The sequence below is a fragment of the Amphibalanus amphitrite genome, unplaced genomic scaffold (genome assembly GCF_019059575.1).
Source record: "Amphibalanus amphitrite isolate SeventyFive unplaced genomic scaffold, NRLGWU_Aamphi_draft 000327F_arrow, whole genome shotgun sequence".
Lineage (NCBI taxonomy): Eukaryota > Metazoa > Arthropoda > Thecostraca > Balanomorpha > Balanidae > Amphibalanus > Amphibalanus amphitrite.
The window spans coordinates 258,353-284,011 of NW_024881822.1; the positions used below are offsets into that span (position 1 = coordinate 258,353).

At 53.9% G+C, this 25,659-nt stretch overlaps 1 protein-coding gene across 2 annotated transcripts in view; it reads right to left on the reverse strand.

Moving 5' to 3' along the window:
- LOC122388579 overlaps nt 1–25,659 on the reverse strand; it is an 84,700-nt gene that overhangs the window by 23,293 nt on the left and 35,748 nt on the right. For both annotated transcript variants that reach the window (XM_043379766.1, XM_043379767.1), the window contains exon 2: nt 12,381–12,549. In XM_043379766.1, coding sequence (XP_043235701.1) covers nt 12,381–12,549 — 169 coding nt within the window. The remainder of the gene's footprint in view (nt 1–12,380; nt 12,550–25,659) is intronic.

A 25,659-nucleotide genomic window follows, 5' to 3' on the forward strand; every position in this document is an offset into this window, starting at 1 on the left:
TTTTCTTCCCACTCTTTTATACAAAGAATAGGAAACAACGCTTTCACAAATCCGTTGACGTAAACAATGCGTTGACACTTTAAAATTCGACGGGCGGGCCAGGCCGACCCCATAGAGACGCTATTAGTCGCCGATGCGACAATGAACGCCTCGTGAGGCGTTTCCATTCCATCGATTAAATCGGTTCAACGAGCCGATTTAAATGCATTCTTGTGATAGAGATAGCTGGGACGGGCGGTGGGGGCGGGCGTTTTGTCAGACCCAGCTGGGGTCGGGCCGCTCCGGCGCGTAAACTCCCCGCGCCGCGTGCCACGCAGCCTTATCTGGCGCCAGATTTGGGCCCGGGACACGCACACTGCATGGATAATCAGGACGGCGGCGGCGGCGACTAACTGGGGTTATCGGCGGCGGAGGGCTGAGCTGCCTCAGTCGCCGAGCTGTGGCAGCTTGTGGCGTGGTTGAGGTCAACAGGGCGCATCATGCGCACCGGACCGGGCTGATGATGGGTCGGGATGTTGAGGTAGAATGTATAGGTTCTTGCCCCAAAAGTTATGTACTGACATTTTGAAATAAACAGATAGACAGAGTGCATCTCGAGATCCCAGGCTGTAGGTTTGACAAAAGCTATGTTAAAAAAGAGGAATTATGTGACTTAAACATGCAAACGCGTGCGAAATGATATTTGAGTGAAAGCTTCTTTTATATAAACCTCATCATCTCTGTTTTATTTATCAAAATCCCGCACAAATTCAACTCAGGTCAAACGCACCGGAAACCTCGCAGCATAAAATTCCCGGCTCCCATTGGTCCACCCTCCAGTTGTGGTGACTGCAAGTGTTACTCGCGTGAATATATGACAGGCGCCGCCCTCAGAGTGACAGTTCCAGCTGTCGCGGGCCAGCCGGGTCACAGCGACAGTCGGACGACAACTTCTGCCGAACTTGGCGCCGGCCAGGACACTGGAATCGCCGCCAACGCTGCAGGGCCGAGCCTGAATCGGATGCCGTTTGACTGCCGCTCCAGATGTTCGGTTCCGCTGAATGTCAAGTGCATCTCTCATGGATATAGAAGATATCGGACCAGTAAAACGCCTTTTGGGCGACCAACGGAGCGAGCGAGAGGATGGGCCTTGCACGTGCGAAATTGCGAGGGGGTACCTCCAACTTCACTGCACCCTACTAACCGGTCTTTAGCGATGTGCCAAATTTCAGCGCAATCGGCCTAGCCGTTCTCGAGATCTGGAAGCGGCACACTGCACGTGCGCACGTGCAAGCGGGGTCCAAACTGACTTTTGCACGGCACCCTACTAACTGGTCCCCAACCGTGTACCAAATTTGAACGCAATCGGCCCAGCCGTTCTCGAGATCTGGGAGCGCCCCCTGCAGTCTGCACGTGCGCACGTGCTGTAGCACCCCAACCTTAACACATGCAGATGAATTATCTGATGGAGACCTAACTGTGTACCTAGTTTCAATTCAATCGGCCCAACCGTTGTGCCGTTATTGAGGTTGCAATTTTGGGGGTTCTTAAAAAATGTCCAACTTTACCACGCGCCACGTGCGGTGGTTGGCAAGAACGCATGGTGGCCATCACACCACAGAACTTTTACGTCCAAGTGACATTCAGTAAAGAAGACCGCTTGTCAATCGGATGTCCCGTTCCTAAGATATTAGCTTTTGAAGAGCGTCCCCACGGCCGGCCGGCCGGCCGGCCGCTCATACTCAGGATTTTCCCTTAATTCAGTATGAGACTCCGCTCGCTTCGCTCGCTCCGTAATAAAATGTTATACCAAAGTAAAAGAAATTGATTAATAGAAACAGCGGTGGAATTCTATGAATGGATTTGGCATATGCGTTTTGAGAGATGGTCAGACAAAATGGTCAACTAAAAATTCTTACAAAAGCTCGTCTGCAAGGCTCCTCCAGAAAGTTCTCTTCAGATGAGTTCGTGCCTAAGGGTCTCTATACTCAGCTCAGCCCTTTCTACAAGTCCCTCATACACAGAACCGCACATCGCCTGAATTCTTCTCAGACCTCGGTCTGACGACAACAATAGCCATGACTTAAGATTGGGTCGTGTCCGACGCGACGTCTTGTCCGATTTCAGAGGCGCGACTTCAGCATAACTGCTTCTCGCTGAGCGTCAAAAACAGCCTCGTTACAGACACGAGCAATACCGGGCCCGATCAGCGACAGCTGCCTCTCCAATTTAACACATCTCGATATTTTACGAGTGCCTTTTATTGTTTTCATTTTCGGCACGGCCGTTTCGGCGCCGATCCGCTAAATCATTCACAGTTAGACCGGCACTGCCGGCTCCCCGGGAGCCGTTGCCGATAAATCCCAATGGCCTCTGTGATCCTCTCGCCAGAGAATGCTGGATGGTTTCGGCACGTTTGACGTTTGCCCTAACGACTGCCGTCATTCCGTCCTGCAGTTTTGTCACATAACCGACGCGGTTATGTTCCAAGGAAAGGATTCTTTGTCGTCGGACTTCTTGGTCGAAAGGATTCTTTGTTGCAAACGAAGCCCGGTATGGAGAAGGTGACGGCCCAATAGGCGACCCGCGAGATCGGCAGAGCTTCCAATTATTACCCGGGACGGGCACGCCAGCCTCAATTAGTGGCAATCAATCGGCCGGGATTACACTGTCTCCTAGTTAGATCGAGATGCAAAAATAGGGGCTCGATTCAAACAGGAGCTGGAGAGGAACTTCTCACTCCATCCGCAAAGTAAAGAGTCGTGGTGGCTTGTTATGAGAAGATACGACGCAGAAACCACCCACGGCGCGCAAATAGACACAACCAGAAACAAAGGGAGTCGCGACGTCGTGATTATCTCCCAGTGCAGCCATATGTGACAAAAACCCGTCTTCGCACGGCTCAGCCGAGCCGGCTAATGCTTTTCTTTCTCCTTCGCTCCCCGGGCGGCAGCCGCCGGAGCTACTTGGGGCTGCCAAAGCTCGCCGACAATTACCCCTCGGGCCCATCGGCGGTCGGGCGGCGGCGAAAAACGGCCAGGCTGCGCCGTTTTTGTCTGCCACTCGGGCGCTCCGGCGTGTGCCGTAATCAAATTAGGTCGCGTATTACGGCAGCGTTCCATTGCAAGTCTGCCCGGGACCGCCAGCTGACTGGGCTGGCACCTTCCCGTTTACCCGATCGGGTTCTCGATGAAAGGAGGTGAGAGGAAAAGTGTAACACACAAGTGGCTTCCTCGATACGTAGGTATAGGTTACCAGGGGCGGATCCAGAAAATCTCCAAGGGAGGGGCCATTAGAAACCAGGAGGCCCCCATAATCCCACCTGTTGGAGGCCCCATCTTCCCACTTGTTGGCCCCCCCCCCAAAAAAAAAAACCTGCGTCTATTGAGCTTATCTAGCTGTTCAGGCAACATCTCAACATGAATAGCCACTTTATTTTCAGGAGGCCCCCTTTTCAGCTTTTTAACTTTTTATTTTATTTTTGAAAAAAAATCGGCCAAGGGGGGGGGGGGGCTGGCCCCCATGGCCCCCCCCCCCTTGTATCCGCGCCTGTAGGTTACAATGAAGCAGTGCACGAAACAGAGGATGCATGCCACTTTATGCCCGTAAGATCTGAAGCACAAGATGCTACAACAAGTAAAAGGCTTGCAGACCGTTATAGATTCGATGCAATGCAATGCAATCTGAGCAAAATCGGTCACAACATTCTTGTATTTATGAGTTCTAAGAATAAAGGTCATACGAAAATAAATTTCATGACGGTTTCAAAGCGCTAGTTTGATTCGTATTATAATGTTCAGCGGGTTATTGTCGTTATAACGTTAGCGGTATATTCCAAATATTCCGAACAAGCTTTGGTTCCAAGAAGTGGTCTGCAATTAAGCTACCATTCGCAGAATGTAAGCCAGATACCAAGCGGATAAAGTTACATTTCATTTAATGAGCAGAATATGCAGAGTATAGTTTTTATCATATAGCATTGCTTTCTAATGCTGCCCTAGCATCAATCACTACACCAAGCGATCTGCCCTCTATCCACATCGTTGTGGAACCCTTTCCAGCCAGACTCCTACTCCTAATCCTACTCCTACTCCTAATCCTACTTCCACTTTGACTCTCTGCCGCTCCCCACTGCAAACCGTCTAGCAGCCACGAACCCTTCCCAGACAGATTCCTACTCCGACTCTGACTGACTCTGACTCTGACTCCCGGCCGCCTCCCCTACTGCAGACCGTCGGGCAGCCAATCCGTCAGGGCCGGCTTCATAAGGCGGCACGTCCGCCAGCTGCTGCCGCCAATCGGTCGTAGCCCGAGACCTGGATATGTAGTTTTATCATCGGCAATCATACACATCTGCCGCCGCGCACGTAATTCATTTCGAAACTTGTCGATGCCGACGACGGCAGTCCCCAGGCTACGTCGGCAACGACGCAGGGACGGAGCTGCGGAAAAATCCGACACGCCGCTCGGTTTGGGTGGCTGCGACAGCGGCTAGTTTGAAGAAAGAGGAGGGAGAGAGCGGAAGGAAGAGGAAGAGGAGGAAGAGAGTCAGAGCCCGCGAGGAGGTCGGGGCACGCCCGATGCTCCCTGAGATCGATGCTGGGACCATGATTACATTATGGGATTAGGGGATGAAGGTGGAGCTGGTACTCCGGTGTATACGTCGGCATTACCCAGCCGTATGTGCCCGCGCGCCGTCCGCCGCCACCGCGCCGGTCAGCGCCGCACAGGCCGTGTGTTATTGTTACCGGTCGGTAATGCAGTTACCGGCTATATCAGTGCCGCTGAGGCGTCGCCAGACGGTGATATAGCCGCCTGAGAGGATTCCGGTCACATACCAGATGGTGTGAAAACACCTACAGCGGCCGGCAAGGTGTCGATGCGGGTGATACAGAGATGTCGTGAATGATTCGAGGTGTGAGACGTCGTGTCTGAGTGCTTGCAACATCTGAGAAGCATTATGACACGGGGAGAGTCAGAAAACCGTGCAAAGATAGCACACAGTTGGAGTGGACATGCATACTGCGCATTAGTGTGGAATGTTGCACTCCGGAGCTCTGATATGCATTATGTATGCCGCATGGTGCGTGCAGCAGGTGACGCCCTATGATCAGCATGTGCGTTTATGCGCCTGGATTAGTGCACAGAGCACACTGCTGACTCATATTACGACGCGTGAGTGCACATGTGTGCACGGGTCGTGACCTGCAGTGACCTGAAGGTGCGGGGTTATCCGGTCCGAGCTGACCCCGTGACAAGCGCGTCCGACCGACGCCGCCTGGATCTGATTAGGTGCGGGTCCCAGCTGGGTTTGGGCTTCAATCCTCTCCTGATTACAGCAGCCGGCCGCAGCGGCAGTGAGCGCGGCGGTCGGGCGGGCTGGAGCGGCCAGTCGGACAGACCTGCCGGGGCGCCGGCCCGCGTCCGATTCCCCGGAGACGAAGGCTCATTAGTCGCCGCTCCGAAGACCGTACTCCCCTGCTGCTCCTGAGAGGGCCGCCGCTGTCCACGCGCCGCCGAGACACCGCTGACAGAGCCGGGCTCGACCTCTTCAGACGGAGACAAGCTCGAGACGCAGATAGAGAGCAGGAATCCAGAAATAGTTGTGAGGAGAACTTCGTCGTCTGGATACCAGGTTCAAGCACCGCATTCTCTAGTTTGGCAAGAGAATGACAAAACCCTCCTCAAGAAGAGCGTAGTTATTTCTGAAGAGATCCATCCACTCAACGCTTCCCTGAAACAACCATTAGAGTTTCCGTTCGAAAAATAACCCGTGTCTCGCCCCTCCCGGTCGCACTCGAGACAAACTCGGCAGAGAAATCGTGCAGAACGCGACTACAAGCGTCGTCATCGCTGCGACCATACATCTTGGTGCAGTTGCGCTCCAATTTATCTTCGCTCGGCGGCACCCGTTGCGCTGCAGGCCCTCTTATGAATCGCTCTGCGCCGACTTTTTGCGACAGCGTGGCGACAAAAAGGTCCACGCGGAGACCGGCCGAGCTGCCGTCGCACAAGGCCGATAAAAAGCCAGCTAATGAGGCTATCGGAATGCGCGCCGGTGTCGGCTAATCATAGCCGGGTGGAAGCTGCGCCGGCGGCGGCGGCCTCTAGTGGGTCAGCAGTCGGCCCGTCGGCGGCCCTCAGAGGACCTTTTATCGCCGACAGAACCCGTACGGAGGCTCTCAGAGACAGAGTGGCGCTGGGTGATAAGGGCTCTGACTGACTGCCGCCGACCTCCCGAGACCTCTGAGCTGGCAGCCCATCACCAAACGCCATGTCAAGAGAACAGCGACGCCATGCATTAGGGTAATCAGCATGTCACATAAAACGGGCATGCATAACGCCATGCTTATTCAAGTTTTATTATAGTAATTTGATGGCTATACTACGTTATGACTCTCATCGTACCATGCAGCAATCACATGTCAGAAGAAACGACATTTCCATAATGTGTCAAGTCGTGCCAGAAGCGGCTGACATTTGCCAAATCGAGCGCACGCTGCGCGTAATACTGGGAAACAGAGCCAAGAACCACTCTAGCGTAAAAATTCTGTAGGAAATCAGCACTTCGCAATTGTCACCACCAGACCGGATGAGATATTCGACCGACACTAGACTGACGGGCAGTTGACCGAATACTCAGCCCACTGATCTGCGCCCTCCGCATTGGCATGGCCAAATGGCTGAACCAGACTTTCAGTGTGCGTCCCATGCGCTACATGGACTCTATTACAGCTCATTAGCAAGACTCATTCATGCCACAAAACTATCGAACACGCCGTTGAGGTAAAACTAAAAGAGTGAAGAGAGAGAGAGAGAGAGAGAGAGAGAGAGAGAGAGAGAGAGAGAGAGAGAGAGAGAGAGAGAGAGAGAGAGAGAGAGAGAGAGAGAGAGAGAGAGAGAGAGAGAGAGAGAGAGAGAGAGAGAGAGAGAGAGAGAGAGAGAGAGAGAGAGAGAGAGAGAGAGAGAGAGAGAGAGAGAGAGAGAGAGAGAGAGAGAGAGAGAGAGAGAGAGAGAGAGAGAGAGAGAGAGAGAGAGAGAGAGAGAGAGAGAGAGAGAGAGAGAGAGAGAGAGAGAGAGAGAGAGAGAGAGAGAGAGAGAGAGAGAGAGAGAGAGAGAGAGAGAGAGAGAGAGAGAGAGAGAGAGAGAGAGAGAGAGAGAGAGAGAGAGAGAGAGAGAGAGAGAGAGAGAGAGAGAGAGAGAGAGAGAGAGAGAGAGAGAGAGAGACGGAACATTGTCAGCCGACTTTGCAAGGGAGTAGTTTAAATCGCTGTTTTGACTTCTTTTGGATCAATGAGCTTCATTTCGCACACTCTCAGAGAGAAGAGAGCCTGATCAGGCCCATTTAGCTGAATTTGAATAATTCATCAAGCTCGCTTATAAAATATGAAACAGCAGATAAATTTCAACACTGCAGTGCGTGCCGAGCCAGATTTTACTATGGATTTTTGTCGATTGAGCCAGTGGCGGATGACGAAGCAGTCCCCCTGAGAATGTTTACTTCTGAAAGGCAGATGTAAACATAATTTTCCCCATCATCGAACGGGCACAATGGCTGCAGATTGTGGCCTATTGAACAGACTGCAGCGTGCTAATAGTGTGGAATGAGAGGAAAAATTAGATATTTATCATGGTGGAGGATTTTATCTCGAAACCATCGAGAGGAAGAATATGGGTGGTACGGCAGAAGTCAAACAAACGATTATCTTTCCGGGAAGAGGTTGGCTGATTCAACTGGTGTACCTATTTCCAAGGTCTACTTTGACGTTTCAATGTTAGTTTGTGTGTAGTCATAAGTGACATAACAAGACCTACAAGCTGTCTGCTGAATAACAATGCAATATGGTTGAGCAAACCTCACATCTATTCAATACTCACCACCAGTTTCGCCCTGGTGTTATGCGGTGCAGCCTATATACAGGCGTTTGACGCCACTGCCATCTAGCGACAACAATGGAAAACGTCCGGGTATGTATGCACCCACTGAACTATTTCAGTCAAACCGTGAGTAAACATTGATCGTCTGTCTTTATCAATCAATACGAATCAAATACAAAGAAAGAAGCTTTTCTCGAGTCACTGCAGGGATAAAACAAGCACGGATCATTGTAGAAAACAAATGACGCCAAAACAACGGGCAATGACTATGGCTGATCGTCGTCCTACAGACCGACAGACAATCTCGGCAGAAACGATTCGGCAATAACCTCTTGTAGTGGACCATTACCTGGATATTGAAAAGCATCCCAGCAAGAGGGACGAAGGAATGTACTACACAGATCTGATACACATCAGATGTGGATCATTTGAAACATAGATAACATGGTGGGACATTTTAGTGATGGAAAGACGCTATGACCGGCCCTGATGAGTAGGGGGGCGGGGGTGAATCACAAGGGAGGGGCATTGACGAGCCGGTAGGGCTGAGTGCCCGCGATGAGTGCCGGCCAGGGGGACCGAGCGATGGGGAAGGCGCGCGAGGGTGGCCACCAGATCGCCGATGTCAGCAGGTCGCCCTAAGTGGCCGCACCGCCGCTCGTCTCTCCGAAGAAAGACGCCGGAAGCGGCACTCGCCGGACCCGTCACCGATCTAATAACGCTTTCCGCGCCATTACTGCCGGGGCGGGGGCGGCGGTGACGGGGGAGACGGCGGGGGCGGCGGCGGGGGCAGCGCTATTGTCTCAGTGACGCGCCATGCCGGTAGCTCTGGTTCAACCAGTCGCCAGGCGACAACACTTTGAGAGGAAATCCGTGTTACCGATACCGGACGGCTCGGACGGTGTAACGGCCTCAGGGGCGGCGGCAGCGGTGGCGGAGGCAGTGACATCGGCTAAAATAGACGCTTGGGTACTGGTCCTATTTGACGAATATAGCCGTACCATAATAACTTGCGTTTCCTGAATAAAAGCTGGTATTATTTGGTATTATTTCTACACCAGTGGCGGATCCAGGGGGGGGGGGCAAAATGGGCATTTGCCTCCCCCAACCGCATAATTTTAACATTAGGGGAAGTTGGGGCAATGCCGGAGTTGGGGCAAAGCCGAAATTCGAGATATTTCTAAAACCGTACGACATGGATGCCACGTCTCAGTGATGCTCTGAAGCTTAAGTGACTACAATTATCGCATGTTTGTTACGAGTCGTCATTTGGAATACTTCGGCTGTGAGGGCGCCAAAAGCGTTTTCAAGGTACGTTTCCCTTGTACTACATGCGCCTTTGAAGCTGCATTTCTTACTCATTATGCTACCGTTTGTCTGGCCAATTTGGTCAAGTAATCTTCAGCATGTCTTTGCATAAGTGTGCTGCCTATTTGAAATTTATACAGCACGTTTAAAAGTTATGGGCCTGCAAATGAAAGTATGGCTGGCTGGGGTAATGCCGAAAACGTGCAATTACGCACGTTAAAGCACGCTACGTGGACTTTACTGCTGTAGAATAGCAACGCGTATTTTTAGTCAAACAAATTACACTTTCAGCCGGCACAATGGCCTGTTACCTATAAGGCATGATTTACTTGGCATTTTCTTATTATATCACACAATTATAACTTCCAGTGTGCACCAAGCGTCCTCAAGCTCTTAAAACGCGTGTCAGCTTTGATGAATTTTGGATAAAGTTTGAGATAAATTGGCAAAACATCAATGTCGGCATTCCTCGTAGATCATTTATCCCATTTTCGGCTTTCCCCGCAGTCCGGGGCAACGCCGAAAAAGTCAGTTCTTTGATATTTTTAGTTTTTGCGCTTCACGGTATGCGAATTCATCAAATGCGCCTGGTATGTTTGAAAGACAAAAGACTGGCCTCTCGAATGACGCCAACAAGAATAGCTTATGTTGTCTACCTTGCGTGCTACGGGCGTCAGAAAAAAAGTATTCGGCGTTCCCCCAACTTCCCCTAAGCCTATGGAAGAGGCATGGAAAGAATTGATAAATTGTTATGGTTTGCCCCCCCCCCAAAAAAAAAACTCTGAGCTGGATCCGCCTCTGTTCTACACAACCCCCTGTGTCATTGTTGAGCTGGCGTTAGATTGACAAAAAACTGCTTTGACCCAAAGTATAAGCTATGATGATATAGATTATAGGTACTTACGAGAAAAATAGCAATGGATAGCAAAAGTTTGCATTCATCAAAGATGATCTCATGTAACAAAATCCTGCAGCCCCACAACACCGATCTAAAACAAACTCCTGGTGACCGGCTACCATCAAAAGCCTGTCAGCTTCCATCAACGAAACCGAATGCATGCATTTCAAGTTTCAGAAAGCTTTTATCGGCCCTTCTAGTGGCGTCACACATGCTCACCCCGATAACCTTCCGTTAGAAGATAACCAAGCCGACATTTGACCTCCCAGACAGAATAATACCAGAGCCCACACATCCCTCTTGCATCGATTGACCGACAGACCGACCGGCCGACCGGCCGGCCGGCGCCTGTCACGAGGGGTCTGGTCCCAGGACAGGGCCAGGCACAAGGCCACGCGGACCACAACAACAGCACAGGCCACGGCCGGCGGCGCTGTTCCGGGTCCGGTCAGCCGCGGCCCATTACCGATATTGTATCGGGACCATGTTGGCATCATTGCGGTACGCCGGGCGGGGCGCGGGAGGGTCGGAGGTGGGTGGGGAGGTCGTCTCTGCCCTGGTTCAGCTCCAGGCTACCCCACGGCGTCCTCAGTGCTAGCGTGACCTGTCACAGAGTCTGCCTCCGTTCGGACGGGGCTGAGGAGCCTGCTCCCTCCGCCGCCGCCCGAGGAACACGCACGCCCCAGTCGGCTGCGTCGGCGAAGGACGCCCGTGTTTGGGCCGGCCGCGGCCCGCTGACCGACTCAAACCAAGTGGGCTTCTGTCACGCGATGAAACCCAACCTCCGCTACAGACACCGCAACACCCGTAATCCCCAGCCTACTCACCACACATGGAAATCATCCCAATCCAGCAGGGAATCAGCCGGTCTATAAACGTAATGACCTCGCATCGGTAAACAACACGCCACGAGCGGCGAGCGTGCTCAGCCAGCAGACCGCATTTCCGGGTGGAATACCCATCCCTATCACGTCACGCGCACCGCGGCTTATTGGGCGCACATAACGCGCCACTATTGACTCAGGCGCGCCACGGCACCAGCATTAGTATCATGAGCGCTATGAGCGCAGTGCTGAGCCAACCAATACAGGTATCTGGCGCTGATAGGGACCCAGCAAACACCCGGCAAAGCACACAGGGGGAGGGGGTGAGGGCGTGTCACCTGGTGTCACCAGGTGTGCTGTCAGAGTGTCCTCAGGCAAATCAGACAGGTGTGGCACAGTCACCGAGTCGAGATAAATGCGCTAACGCATAGGAGCATGACATTCATGGGAGAAGAGAGAGAGAGAGAGAGAGAGAGAGAGAGAGAGAGAGAGAGAGAGAGAGAGAGAGAGAGAGAGAGAGAGAGAGAGAGAGAGAGAGAGAGAGAGACCCGAGTGTGATAAACTGTCGAGTGCGTGGTATCTGGCCACAGTGCCGACGTTCGAGGCACAGCTGCAGCGGCGACCAACACGAGGGCGATATTGACCATTCATCGGCGGCTATGACTCGTAAAACGGACCATCACCGAACAACTGATAACCGCCACCGAAATTAGACGACATTGGCGGCCGGATTTTAGCGTTCATTTCTGTTTGATGACGTCGTTATTGCAGTTGTGATGAAAGAAAGCAGCGATTACTGACCGGGAGGCCTTTTGTGACCCAGCGGCTCGATGTCACAAACTTTATCGGTGCTTATTGAGCGATTCGGCCCAGTGGACCAGTACGCAAAACCTCACTTTTCTCTTTATTCTGTTTACAACTTTGGTCCTACTGTTTGAAGTAAACAGTACAGATGCTAAGTGCACAAATACCGACAAACACAGCTCTTCGCTTTGCAGCTGAGCCACCAGCGACTCGCCAGTACGAAGTACCAGAAAAAGAGAAGAATTCGAAGAACTTCAATAGGAATTTAAGCAGAAAGTGAAACAAAACTAATAATAGTTTTGAATCGTACGAGAGAGACGTGGTGTTTACCCATGTACGCTCGTACTTCACGTCAAAGCCACCCGCCTGGCCCGTCACTCTATCAATGCCAACTAGTCATCTCATTGTTCAAGTAAGCACAGCTGGTATGACAATAATCCTTCCTTTGGCGGATATTTTGTTCGGCGACAATAATAAACTGAATATGCTTTGAATGAAATAAACTACCCGGGTCATGGGACATCTTTCTTAGGATGTGAAGGGCAAGGCGTGAGTGTTTTATCTTCCATGAAAGCGTTCCGACAAGTGCAATGCAAGTGTCTCAAATACGCAATCGACCGAACTGAATTTCTGCGTCCCTGAAGCTCTGGCCCACCTTCACATCCAAACCTCCCCTCCGCTCTCCTTACCTTGCCGAGTCCGGTGCTCTCCTGCGGCGTACCCAGGCGGCGCTGTAGGGCGGCCGGCAGCGGCGGCGGCTCCCGGCGCAGCACGGCGCTGAAACCCGTGGTCGGTTCCTCCTCAGTGTCCCGGTGACGCCGCTTCTTGTGCGGGGAGGAGAGCCGCATCTGCGCCGCCCTGCAACCGAGAGAGAGGTGGGTTAAATTGCTGATTTCACGGTTGGGCTCGAGGAAAGGCAGAATAAAAAAAAAAAACTGATGTGAAGGGAATACAATCTTGGACATGTTGTATAATGGATAAATGAAATAGATTTGGTGAGATTGAAGGGACAAATGAAGTTTTCTAGCAGAGGTAGTCAAAAACAATGAGGAAAGGCAGGACACTTTTAGCTCTTTCTCATCCTTCAGTGTGACCTATATGCGACTTCCAGTGCCTCAGAGACGCACACCTGCGTGACGAGTTGGCCGCCTCGGCGTGTGCCCACATCTGGGACGCTTCTCTGTCTGTACTGCTACTCAGTCCAACGCACTAGAGACAGCCACCTCTGCGAGAACCCCCTCCCCGCCGAGACGGACAGACACCCCTCTGGCGACAGGTCAGTGAATAACCTCCGCCGGGAGGCCGCTCCAACTAACGAATGGCCCGCTTTATGGTCCGTGTAACGGACCGGTCCATAAGCGCGACAGACGCAAAGCAGCAGTGATTCAGAGTTGATGCCAAGTTGCGTCATTGTGGCTGGTTGTCGTGGATTGAATCGAGTTCTCCGGATGGTCCCCGCCTGTGGCGATAGTCTCGGATGTGGGTGGGGCGGGAGGAGTGGGGACTGTGGAGTGGACGGGAGCGGAGTGTTTGGCGTGTTCGGTAATGGAGAGGTCTCCCTGCTACCAGTAACCCAGCGTCCTGCTCGAGATGGCACGCCAGATATCCTGCTGCCAAATAGACGTGCACCCGATCGGTGCTCTCCAAGGGCTCAGCACCCTGGGACATTTGATTAGACGCGCCTTGGCGACTCCGAGACGAAGAAGCGTTCTAACTAAAGACGGCCCAAAAAATAGATATTCTACTAAATTCAGATGTAACTGCACCGAAATGAGGTTCCAATCGAAATACACTTCGATTCCTACATCCTTTTCATTAACTGACATTGTGAAAACTCATCAGTGATCTGCTTTCTTCTTGCACATCAATGCATCGCAATTTGCAGGGAAACCGTCGAATGACCCATTATGAAAGGTCAACGGCCCATTAATCCGCCAAGAGCTATTATGCGGGCGGAATATATTCGTCATTATGCATACAAACAAACAGCGCGCTGCTCTGCAATCGGAAACGGGGCCATCCGCTCCCAAATGTCCGTCATTGGAGTGCATATTTAATGCTGACGTCCGCCCAAGTGACAAACAATAGTCTGAGAACGATCCGGAGCAGCTCACTGCCGCTCGGGCAGTCTCATTAATCGCCGCGGGGCACCAACACTGGCCCGCGCTGTCAAGAATTTCAATTATTGTGAAATAAACAACGCGCCGAATGGCTGGTGGACACGGCAACCAAAGGTGGCCAGCACGCCACGCCTGGGATCGGGGCCATCAAATTATCTGATAGTGCGCCGTATAGCTGAAACCACAAACACAAACAGTCTACACCTTGCGGTGACGGCGACTTAAGGCTGGGCTATAGGCCGCAGGTGTGCCATAAAATGTATTGATTTTTTATGGTGGAGTGGCATTAATTAGTAGAAAATAACACTTGGCGCACAATAGTGTTGTTTCATTTGGCGAGTAAACAATACTCGGCGTTTCTGATGGCTTTTAAAGTTTTATTGGCAAAAGTCCAATCCCTCCTATTTTTAATTTTTACGAAGTTACAAAGAGGGCGTCCCTAGCCTTCCCTAGGCGGCGACAAAACCACCAAGACGGCGATAAATCAGCAGATCAGGTGCACATTTTGGCCGCAAATTTCTAGGGATAACCAGGCCGATAAATTTGGGTAATACATCTAGTTCAGGCTGATTTGCATACCCGAGAAGGCCGCGCCGACGGCAAGAACAGTGTAGAGCCGACGAAAACGCCCTCATCTTCCGCTCCGCCGCCGTCGCCGGCGTCGTGTCGGTGCCAACGGTCTCCCGAGGGTGTCTCCGTCGAGCGAGGCGCGCGTCGAGGGCAGCTGCGGGAGCCGATGTATCATACCCAAAATAACCCCGTCACGGTGTGGCGCCCGTCACATCCGTTACTGATAGCCCCGGGCCGTGTGACGGGGTGGCGGCGGAGGGACGGGTGGTGGGAGGGAAGGGAAGGAGGTGGAAATTGGAAGGGGCACTGCCCAGGTGAGAATATCGGAAGGACCGAGGGAGGAAGACAGCACATGATAAAATAATCAAACCCAAAGTAATGAATGAAGAAAACATGTCTGTTTTCAGCAATAATGCCAAGCAATTAAGACCAAGAGTAAACCAAGTATTCGTCAGAGGTCGTTTATATTCGGAGGTTGGTTCGGTGCCGACAGCAACTGTCACCAGCGGGAACTACCCATGGCGACCACAATCATTGTCGAACTTTCAATGGCACTCTGAAGCAATCAACTGGCCGGCTTTGAAGCTGGCCGGTGCCGGTCCGATGCAATCAAGGGAGCTAACCTGATCGGAACGGCAGACCGCCGGACTACTGCCGCTCCTCTGCCCAATCTCTCCTCACTCTGTCTTTCTTCCCCAGCTATCGGTTCTATACCCCGACCAGACCGGCCGACCGGCCCGACCATCCGATCATCATGCGCGACAGACGCCTCTCGGTCCCACTTGGCGGAATAATGAGGTGACTATGTTTTCACTGCAAGCATATCATGAGTCCGTCACAGTGCCCCGATGTTATTGCTATCTCCCCGCGGGGCGAAAATGGCCAACAACCGGCGACGATGGGACAGAAAGGCGCCAGTACCGCCAGACAGGGGGCCAAGGTCACTGAGCCGCAGGGCACAGCTTCGGCAAGATTTTCTAACGTCCAACCCCGCGAACGCGACGAAACGACGAACGCGTCTGGGAAGTTACGAGGTAGCCGCGAGAGCCAACCTTTGAGTCTCGGCGGCGACCTTATAAAGCGTCATATTACGTTGACTTTTGGCTGGGTCGCCACTAAATCCTGCCATCTCATTTCCTGGTGCATGCATAGTGCCGCAGGGGCCATCGCGCGTAGCCAGTTTGCATAATTCGCCGGCACTTGTAGGCGCGATGCAATCTGGCGAGGGCGGCCGGACGGCGGCTGAGCCGACGCTGCGCCTCCACTGGGATCCATGACGATTTGTCTTTATTTGGCCAGCTCGGTCGCCGAGCCCCGCCACGAATAAAACGTCGGCATCTGCATCCGCGACGGGTCGGCTGATAGGCCAAATCCGACACGGCACCGCGCATTCGGATGAAGGGTCTCTGCGGGACCGACGGGGGCGGGGCGGGCCGCGGGGCGAGCCTCGGGGCGGGCCTCGGGGCGGGGCGGACGACTGTTCCGGCCTAAGACGGAACGTTTGAAGACAGAGGCTCGGAGGTAACGTCCGCCGAACAGCGCACCCTGCATGGGTCTGTCTTCAAACGGTCACTCCCCGAGCTGTGAAGGCGGCATCGCGCCTCCTGGAATCTTGACACGCATCCGGTGAACAATTCGCCCGGCGACCCTGGCACTGAGTGATTGATCTGGCGCTGGGTCATTTCCCGGCCGCGCCATCAATCGTCTATCAGCGCCACGGCTGTCGACATGCATAAATCCACACCGAACGGTTGATCCACTTCGACCGCCGCTGCTGTGTGGCAGCTCGGCTACCCCAGGCCCCTCCCTCTCCCCACGCAGACAACCATCGGCACAACAGCCACCCACAGAGGCGTTCGACACCGTGTCCCCTGTATTTCCCTTGGGTCGCCAGCCCCGAGCGTCGTCCACAGCACCACGCGAGAAATAGATTAAACGTAACGTCTGATTATGCCAACGCTATTGCGGCCGACGGTAAATACGGGTGTTGCTAGCGACGATGTGCTCGGTAAACGCCGTAAACGGCCTCGCTAATTAGTGACATGAGCGACGGGCGGGCGTTCCTGGTGACGGCGCATTGGAGACAGTACAGCATGGTCATGCCAGACCGCCTGTCTAATAGCCAAAATGAGGTGGTTCCTGCAAGATAGACCGCACGCCAACAAACAACTTGCATTCCTTTAACTAGCAAACAACCAAAAATAAGTCAAATTATTGTCTGATCTGTGTCCGCGTTTGTTATGACCTTGTGATATTTTAAAGTCCGAAAAGTACTTTCTACGTGTTTTTCTTCCATATTTTCATATGTTTGTTTACACAGCTCATCCGCCGGATATAATTTCGCCATCGCCCCGACCCACGCCGGCGCCACGGCTGGGCAAAAACAGCGTCGCTGAGGCCGCCGTCAGCGTCGTTTTACATTAGACTGTCGTCAGGGCGACACAGTATTACCGTCCGGTCGCTGGCCGGCACACCTTGAGCGGTATTAAATTCGCCGCCGGCACCGCCAGGAGCTCTTATATCCCTCGGAGGACAGCCTGCTGTAAGCCGAGGGTGGGTAGGCCACGCTACTGTGCGAGCAGGTGCTGCTGATGGTTGGATCAGACGAAAGATGTTCGAGCAAGCGACCATGTCTCTGAGATTGGCAGATCCTCTTGTGCGGCTGGTCCTCGGCAGGACGTCTCGGCCGGGCGGCATCGGATGGTGGAGAGCTTTGACAACGGGTCATGTCAAGTTCATTGCTGATACGCCTCCCCCCCCCCCCCCGCCACACACACACATACGAGACGGTCGGATCATAGCCTCTGCCGCTGACATGTGAGGTCAGCCAGCGTCCCTCCCATAATATAAACAATCCGTCAGGGCGATCGTCATCGGAAGCGGCTGATGACAGGTCTGCGACCGAACATAACGGTGCTACAGACAACCGAGACGCACCCGCCAACCGCTCGGCATGCGTGCATTCATAAACTAGCAGCTCAGATACATTGGGAGAACACTGAACTAACTCAAATGAGCTCAACACTGGCACCACTGATCCCACAACAGAGTCTGCAACAGGGCCCGCGATTACAAAACATTTGGCAAATTACGACGCCTTCTTTAGTGGTTGAACTCAATTTGGTTAGCCCAACTTTCACCCTCGGACTTCGCGGACATTTCTCAGGAGTCTGTTTACAGTCCTGAGATACTGTAGCGAAGGTCACAGAGCAGTACAGCGCTCTCCAGTGATGGTGAGGGTGGTAGAGGACTTCGGCCTCCTGTATCGATAAAAGGATATCTGCCAGACGTTAGGTGCAGTGAGACAGAGCAACCGCAGGCGCCCCAACCACACCCTTGGCAAGATAACGCCCAACTGGGACACGTACCGTTACACCTAAATGCAGACGTGGTTTACCGATAGCAAGTAACGGACGCCACGACGCCAGCCACCGTGTGTAGATACGACTCAGTCTCAGCCTCTCCCACGAGTCAAGTTTGACGTCATCCACAGTGATCTGGCGTCCTGGGATCCCGGTGAGACTTCTGTGCTATTCAGGTAGCAACTTCAGCAACGTTGTACCAGACTAACCACACAGATAGGACTTGACGCTCGACATGAGTCCAGTCATCACACGACCACTCGTCTTGTGAGGGAGTGGCAGGCGCGTGGTTCGTGGAACGACGGCTCTATGTTCGGTGATGCAGCGCGGCGGTCGCCGGTGCCGAACTCGCCGCTGACGGAGCGCCAGTCCCGCCCCTGTCATTACCAGCGCTCCGACCGGGCCCGCGTGTCAGGTGTGGGGAGCGACCGTCGCGCCCGCCGCGTCGCACGCATTTCTCCGCACGTTCCGGGCTAATAAGACGCTAACGGTCCCTCGCCGCGTGACGCAGCCAATGACGTCATCAGTGAGTGATGTTGATGGCATTTTGTTTGTTATCACGGGAAAATAAGAATATCTCTATCACAGTTGTCCTTCCAATAACGGCATAAAGTAAAAAAAAATGATAAGCACAATTGGCATGGACAATACTATTGACATTAGCCCTTCTTTCCAGACTAATGTGCCAATTTCGGAGAGGAATGTAGAGGCTCCAAACCGGAACCAATCGCGCTGCTCTCCCAGTAGCGCGGAGCGCCGCCTCTCTCCCGTGAGACAATTAGGCCCCAGGTGGCTGAGCGCACGTGCGTTGGAATTCGCCGGCCGCCAGTCGGTGGCACGTCGGCCCGGTAACAAACGACTGGGGCGCGTGCGACGCCGGCGAGCGCGCTCCGAACCCGACACTCGGCCACGCGAGTACAGGAGAGGCGCAGGGAAGGGTGGATAGGAAGGAGAAAAGAGAATACAGGTCAGAGAGGAAATTAGAAGAAAAGAAGGGAGAGAGAAGCTTGATCATCTTCCCTGGGCACCGAAAACAGTGGCATTGAAATAAAGGTCACGCGAATGGCAACAAACCAGTGTGTCCACAAAAACGTTCGTTACACCTGACCGCTGACAAGGTCTCTCTTAGTCCCTGTCTGTTCTGAACATCCCCTAACTCTGCGTCTGTCCTGGGCACGTTCCCAGCTCCTGTCTGTCCGGAACCAGACGGCGTGACGGGACCGCCAGATGTGGAGATGAGACACCGACGGCCGCGGAACAGGGCCACAGATGAGACGAGGGACACAAGGATCCGACCCAGAGGGGCGCAGCGAATCATCGCCGCGATGGTGGCGACGATGAGACATTTTTCTTGAGATACCCTCACTCCTAAGCTAGGGTAGAAAACACAATTCGTAGCGCTCACTGCTCAGTGCCTGGGCTAGGTATAACTTCATTTGCTCATTGAAGACACTTGCGTTGAAATCCTCAGCTTAGAGCGTATATTCCAGGTGCCTGACAGAACTGTGAGCCTCATCTAGTTACTTAGGCACACAAATGAGCACCTTAGAAACACAGCGCCAGATGTTTTTGTCTTTTATATTTTTCCTGAGTTTGTTCAGCGCAGATTCTGCGAACTGGCGTGCCAAATCACAAATGAGAGGATCAAGTCGTTCTAGCGCTCAGAAAACAGTCGGCTGACGCGGAGCCGCTTTTCTCCAAGTAACATCACCTTCACTTCGCCAGCCAACAGTTCCGGATTGGATTCCAGCTGCTGGACGACCTATATTTGTGCTCGGAGACAGGGCTATCCACCAAGGTAAGGTGTGCGGGCCAAGGAGAATATAATGATGTCCAACGTCAGTCGCCGACATCACCCCATCTCCGGACGTCACTCTGACGTCACATCACGTCACATCACGTCAGTCTGACCGGCGCGAGTTCAGAGCTGGGTAATGAGTTTGGAATTCCATCTCTCCCGCTAATTCCATGGCTCGAATCGGCTCCATCATTAATAAGGCACGGCGATTGTGCGCGTCGACCACGTGCCTGCCTAACTTTGGAAGTCAGCTCGATCGCTAACCGGGGCGGTTAACCCCGCCTGCCTGGTGGCGCTGCAGACGTGGGGAGCGAAACTAGCGGAACATTGCAGTGTGAACATGTAGGGAACGTGATAATTGATAATCCGCGCTCTATGAATGCACTTAGTATTTCTTGTTTGTTGCACATTTTTTACATATTTTCACCACACCGGTATAGCAGCATCTGCTCTCTAATTTGTCAGGATTCAAAACGTTAGAGATGCCAAGCGAAAGCCATTTTCAATGTAGCCAAAAGTTCGCAAAATACAAACACATCGCCGTCACGGACCACAAGTCGACCACCGCGCGGGCCCTACATCTCAGTCGATCGGTCCGTCCCCTGTCTGCCGTCGTCACAAAGCCGTCCGTGGACCATCCCGGACGATCAGTGGTCCATGACGAGTGTCCCGGTCCGCGGACAAATGGTGGCCACCCGAGGGAGGGGGCCGTACGGCGGGCCACGACAAACAAATGGTACCCACTGACGGGCCGTGGACAGACCGACGGACGGACGGACAGAGCGACTGACGGACCGACGGACCGGGAGATGGCGAGACAGGGAGCACAAAGAAGGCGTCGTGCCAGCAATGTGCGCACAATGCACATGCACTTCCATGGCTGCCTTTTTTCAATCGTTCCGATGTTTCCTCAAGCTTCGTCGATTTATTCGAACAAATAATGTCGACTGTTGGAAATTGGTGGAGGCTGGAATAAGAAAGCTAAAACGACAGTCCGAATACTACTACACACGAAATGAAAAAAAAACGCAAGTACTTCGTCGACTCATCTCAGGGTCTGCCGCTGTTATCAGAGTACCACAGCTCACCATCTCAGACGCTCTGTGCAGCTTCAGCGGCATCCCGCCGCGCCGCGCCGCCCACCGGAACAAATCGCACCTCCCGCTGTCGGCTCCGACAGCGACCATCGCTCAGTCCTCCTCCTGCGCCGCCGCGCCTCGGTCTCTCCTATACCACCGCGCCTCAGTCCTCCTCCCGTGCCGCCGCGCCTCAGTCTCCTCCCGTGCCCTCGCGCCTCAGTCCCTCCTGTACCATCGCCGCACGGGCCAGGCGCGGGTCGAAACAGCGGCGACAAGAGGAGGGAAGCGCTGAGCTTGGGTCATGGCCCACTTCCCAAACGAGCCACTGGACGTCTTTCGAGACTTTGAATAGCATACGCTTCTTCTTTGGGTTGATGTTGACGAATGACTTTTATTCCGTAGCTGTGTTGCGTACAATGCAAGTTTTTATATCCTCAAGAACTTCAACCAGACAAAGGTAACGAGGAAGCCTTCGGCCCACCACTCAAGCCCACTTCACTCCTTTGAGAGCATCCTTCCCCAAACTCTGGTCTTTGGCGAGACGATGGCGGAACGACTGGTGACAGGAACCCCCGTGGCACCCCTTTGGCTCCCTCAGAGCGGCCGGCAGTCCCCTCCAGCTGGGCACTCGTCCGGCTCCACAGCCGAGCGGCTTGGAGTTGCCGATCCATCACCAGTCTACAGTGCGACGGTGCGTTTCAAACGGCCATTCCGACGCCGGGCATGACTATACATACATTTGGCGTGATTTAAATAGCAGGGGATATTACAATCTCTTTTCAATAGACCGACTTTGAAATACTGCTCCCGGGACACTACAGAATATTTCCGGAAAAACACGGCGAATAAATTTCGCCGCTCAATGAGGCGAGAGTGCTCGTTCAATCTCTCCAGCTACGTCGAGGTATGAAAGCAATGTGGGGCCGCGCCCAATGAGAGAAAAATTCACGCGTCTGAATTGGTCATTCAGTTAAATCGGCCGTAGAATTGGAGACGAGATCTTGAAAGTTAGTGGCATTACTAAGAAGTTACGTGTGCCAGTGTGGAGATGGGAAATTCGATTTGCGTTCGATGGGGTATCCCGTGTCTAAACGGTTCACTTCCCCAGCGATAGCAGTGGCAATATTCAGGTTAATTGTAGTACGAGTGTCCGGTCGGTCGCCAATTTCGCTAATCTGCTCATTACGTTTCCATACTGCGCTATCAGTCCTTCCGGTCGACACCGTGCAAAAACTTTCACCCAGAGGAGCGCCACTCAATTAGTTGTCGCCTCATTAGTACGTGTTTTGCAAGGTTATCTCCGGTAAACATTCCTGGAAGTCGAGCAGAGGCAGGTATTCGACATCCGAGAGACGGAAGGCATCCTCACCGCCCTGCTCAGACAAGGGGAGGGGTAGCAAGCAGCCGACCAGAAGACGTCCCGGTAATTTGTCCAACTGTCCAACTGCTCACTGTTCTGCAGTGATCAGCTGTCCAAGAGTTTAGTTGAACACGTGTCCTGCCGTTACCCCGGACAGTCCTCGGAGCACCCATGTGAGGTGGTGCAGGCAGAGAGGGAGAGGGAAGGGAGAGAGGGGAGAGGGCCACAGCTGAGCGGCGAGCGGTCCGTGAGATTGGCCGGCGATGGGCCGGCAGACGCGGCGCGCCACTAACGCCACTGGTGCGCCATTGATTGGCCCAGCCGCCACCGACCGGCGCACTAACACAGTCTGTTCTATTAGATTTGCATGGATCGAGAGAGCAACCGAGTCTGCTCGATGGAAGCCACCGGCGTCCTATGTGTGCCAACAGATACGTGAATAGAAATCGAAAGCAGGATTGGAAATGTTAGTGATCTTTAGACAAACATAGCGGCTGATAACATCTGAGGAAGAGATATTGGTGACGAAGATGTTAGCGATTGACGCGGTGCCAAGAGGGAATTAGTGAGTGGTTAGCCAGATTCTCCTGGCAGGAGGAGCTGTGCCGGGTGACGCAGAGAGGGCGGGGCCGATGGGAGGCGGAGGAGGGGTAGCAAGTGCCGGTCCAGCGGAGGGGCTGTCTGTCAGCGCCGGGAACATGATCGGCCGCCCCGCCCCCGGCGCCCCGTCAGGCAGCGCCGGTGCCAGCGGTGGGTCCACCTCCCCCTCCCCTCCCCTGCTCCTCCCGACCAGTCAGCGGAAGGACCGCCGAACCACCACCGGTGATCCACACTCCCCTCCACGGCGTACCATCCCCGCTCCCGACTCCCGTCGCTCCCGTCGGTCGGCCGTAACGCAGCCGTAAACCGCCCACAGATACCGTCGAGTCGTTGTGTTTATAAGCGGTTGCGGCTCGGCGAGGGGCCGCTCCTGACGAGTGGGCGGTCTCCGAGGGCGCCGTCGCACGAGATACTGCCGGGTCCTCAGCGCCGTCGACTCGACGTTTTCTGCGCTTCCCGCGAATAAATCGGCCGCTCGTTAAGCCATGCCCGGGTGGCGCTCAGGGGGGGGGGGGAGGGGACGGCTACTGACGGGATTGTGTCGCCCGGGAGCCACAGGGTAAATCACGCCGCCGGCGCCGGCACCACAGCTCGCCTCCACTTTAGCACAAAGATACGGTCCAGATAGGCCGACGACGCGCCAACAGAGAAATGCCGCCGGATCGCGGGGATCTCACACCGGGCCCGGATTTGCATGCCTGCCTCGTTTCGCAAATCCATCGCAAAAGGCTTTAACTTAAGGGTCCATCGAGACGCTACCTAAACGGCCGTCTAATCCGGCCATTGTGAGACGTCTGTGAGGAGCTGAGACGGCAAAGTCTGCACTCCAGTCCTCTCTCCTCTCACTCTCGTTCTCTCTCCATGACCGTGACAGAGGAATAAGGAAGGCACACACAGAGTCCAGTCACCAGCGCGCACCCAGCAGTCTCATAACGCCGGCTAATGGAGTTTTAAGCCGGCTGGTAAGCTGGTATAATGCAGCGGCTTGCGTTAATAAGTTGGTCGGCCACGGCTCGACGAAACGAACTGCGTGGTGAGGTAGTGACCAGGATCTTGTCGCGTGAACATGCAAATACGCGCTGATCTCCCCCTTTGTTCTTTGCTCTTCTTGAAGCCGCCCACAGTCCCAAGGGAACAATGCACGGTGCACACTCGGTCCATGTATTACCTCGCTCGAGACCAGCGCAGCAACAGCAGCTGTTCGGCGGGGATACATCAGCCGACAGTACAGAGCTCTGTAAACACTCCGGTTTGGTACAATTTACGACGATAAACACCCGTACCCCATCTGACAGTGACTAGTGAGGTGACATGGGCCGCAAAGGCACCAAACAGGCACCATGCACGCTGAGCAAGTCGATATTTATCACGAAAGGCAGTGGCGTGTCGTTTGTTACGGTTCTTGCCGTCTGCTATCGGTGTTTTACTTCCGAGGTAAAAACATCATGTGCAGACCAAACATTCTGAGAAATATTAGAGAAGACCCCAACCGAGCATGCTCTGAATCTAAACAAACAACAAAGATGCACCAAACAGACAGCAGTTATATAACTGTTGATGCCACTGGCTATGTTCCTGGCAGGGCCTACGCTGGAGAATGGTGGATATTCAAATCGGCCGAACGGAGGCTGGCCTGGCAGGTATGCTGTACCGCAGGACGCGTCTGCGTGCCGGCACAGCCTACCTGGCCAGGCAGACGGCGCGGAGGCGGAACGCCACAGAAAGATCTACATATAGCAAACGTCATAGATGTGAGTCTGACTTCCATGAAAACACAGTGAGCTTCACCAGAAACAAAAGACCACTTAAAACTTGTGCGATCGTTCACTGCAGCGGAAGTGATTTCAAACGTCCGTCCGTGGTCAGCCCGGCAACCGCCAGCAATCGCAGTGATGAAAAGCTCTGAAATATTTGCTGTAACTCCAGCGCGGACGGCTCAATGTCCATTACGACTCGGCGGGAGGCCGTCTGTCTGGGGCGTCCCCCTTCAGCACCCCGGGGCGGCGGCAGAGACCACCGGAATACAGAGCTGGAGAAATGGACACTGCGGCGTCCACCCCCAGCCGCGAGCGGAGCCAATTCAGGCCGACTCCGAGAGCCGGCCGGCCGCCGGCGGTCCGGCCAGAACAGAGACGCGGCGTAATCATGTTGGCCTAGGTCAGCCTCGGGCCAATCGGATGACCCGTCGTCTTTCTCTGAGGTTTCCGGTCGGTCGGCAGGCCGACATTTCTCGGACGAAGACGTTTTTCCAGACGCCGCCGAGATCTTCTCCCTGACTGGGCGCGACGCTACCAACGAAATTACGACACAACCTGCCCGCCGTTAGTTATCTTGAAGCGTCTTGATTTGAACACTGAGGGTCGCCGGCCGAATTTACAATGCGCTCTATCGGATCCAATTTTCTACATTTCATCGGCGACGCCCCTCCACTCGCGGAGACAGCGTTTCTTTTTACAGGTCCATTTGTGTCGCCGCCTGCGGCAGTATTTCAGGTCGGCATTGCCGCGCCGGGGGGGGGGGGACGCAGCTCGTGCCAAAACGGCACGTTATGCCGAACCACGCCGCGAAACACAACAGACTCGTAACGCGCCGCAAACTGAGATTTCCAGCATCAGTGCCACGCCACAAATGCAGCGCAATGACATAAAGGAGCCGGATCTGCGCAAACAAACGCGTTTCACGCTGTGGTGAAACTGCAAGACTCACCAGGAAATTTATACGGGAAACTTTGAGCAATTAAATGCTGATAAATATCCAAAAAACCTAGCATTTGTTCAACTGTACAAAAGAAACAGACATTTCACCAGCATCATAAGTGTTGCCGACAAACTAGGCAAATGTCGCGCCGCCGATGCCGAGCCGAGCCGCCGCCGCGCCGCCCCTCACCCCGCCCCGCCGGTCCCGCCACCGGGCCGGGCCGCCGCCCGCCCAGCGGCCACCTGTCGCCGCGCATGGTTTTTTTTTCTGAGACAGAAGCAATGGGCCATATCGACGCCGCGAACGGTGGACTGGCGTCCCCCTGTGAGCCTGCGACCCGGCTGACCTGTGACCTGTTCCGAATGGGGCCGGCGGGGCCCTG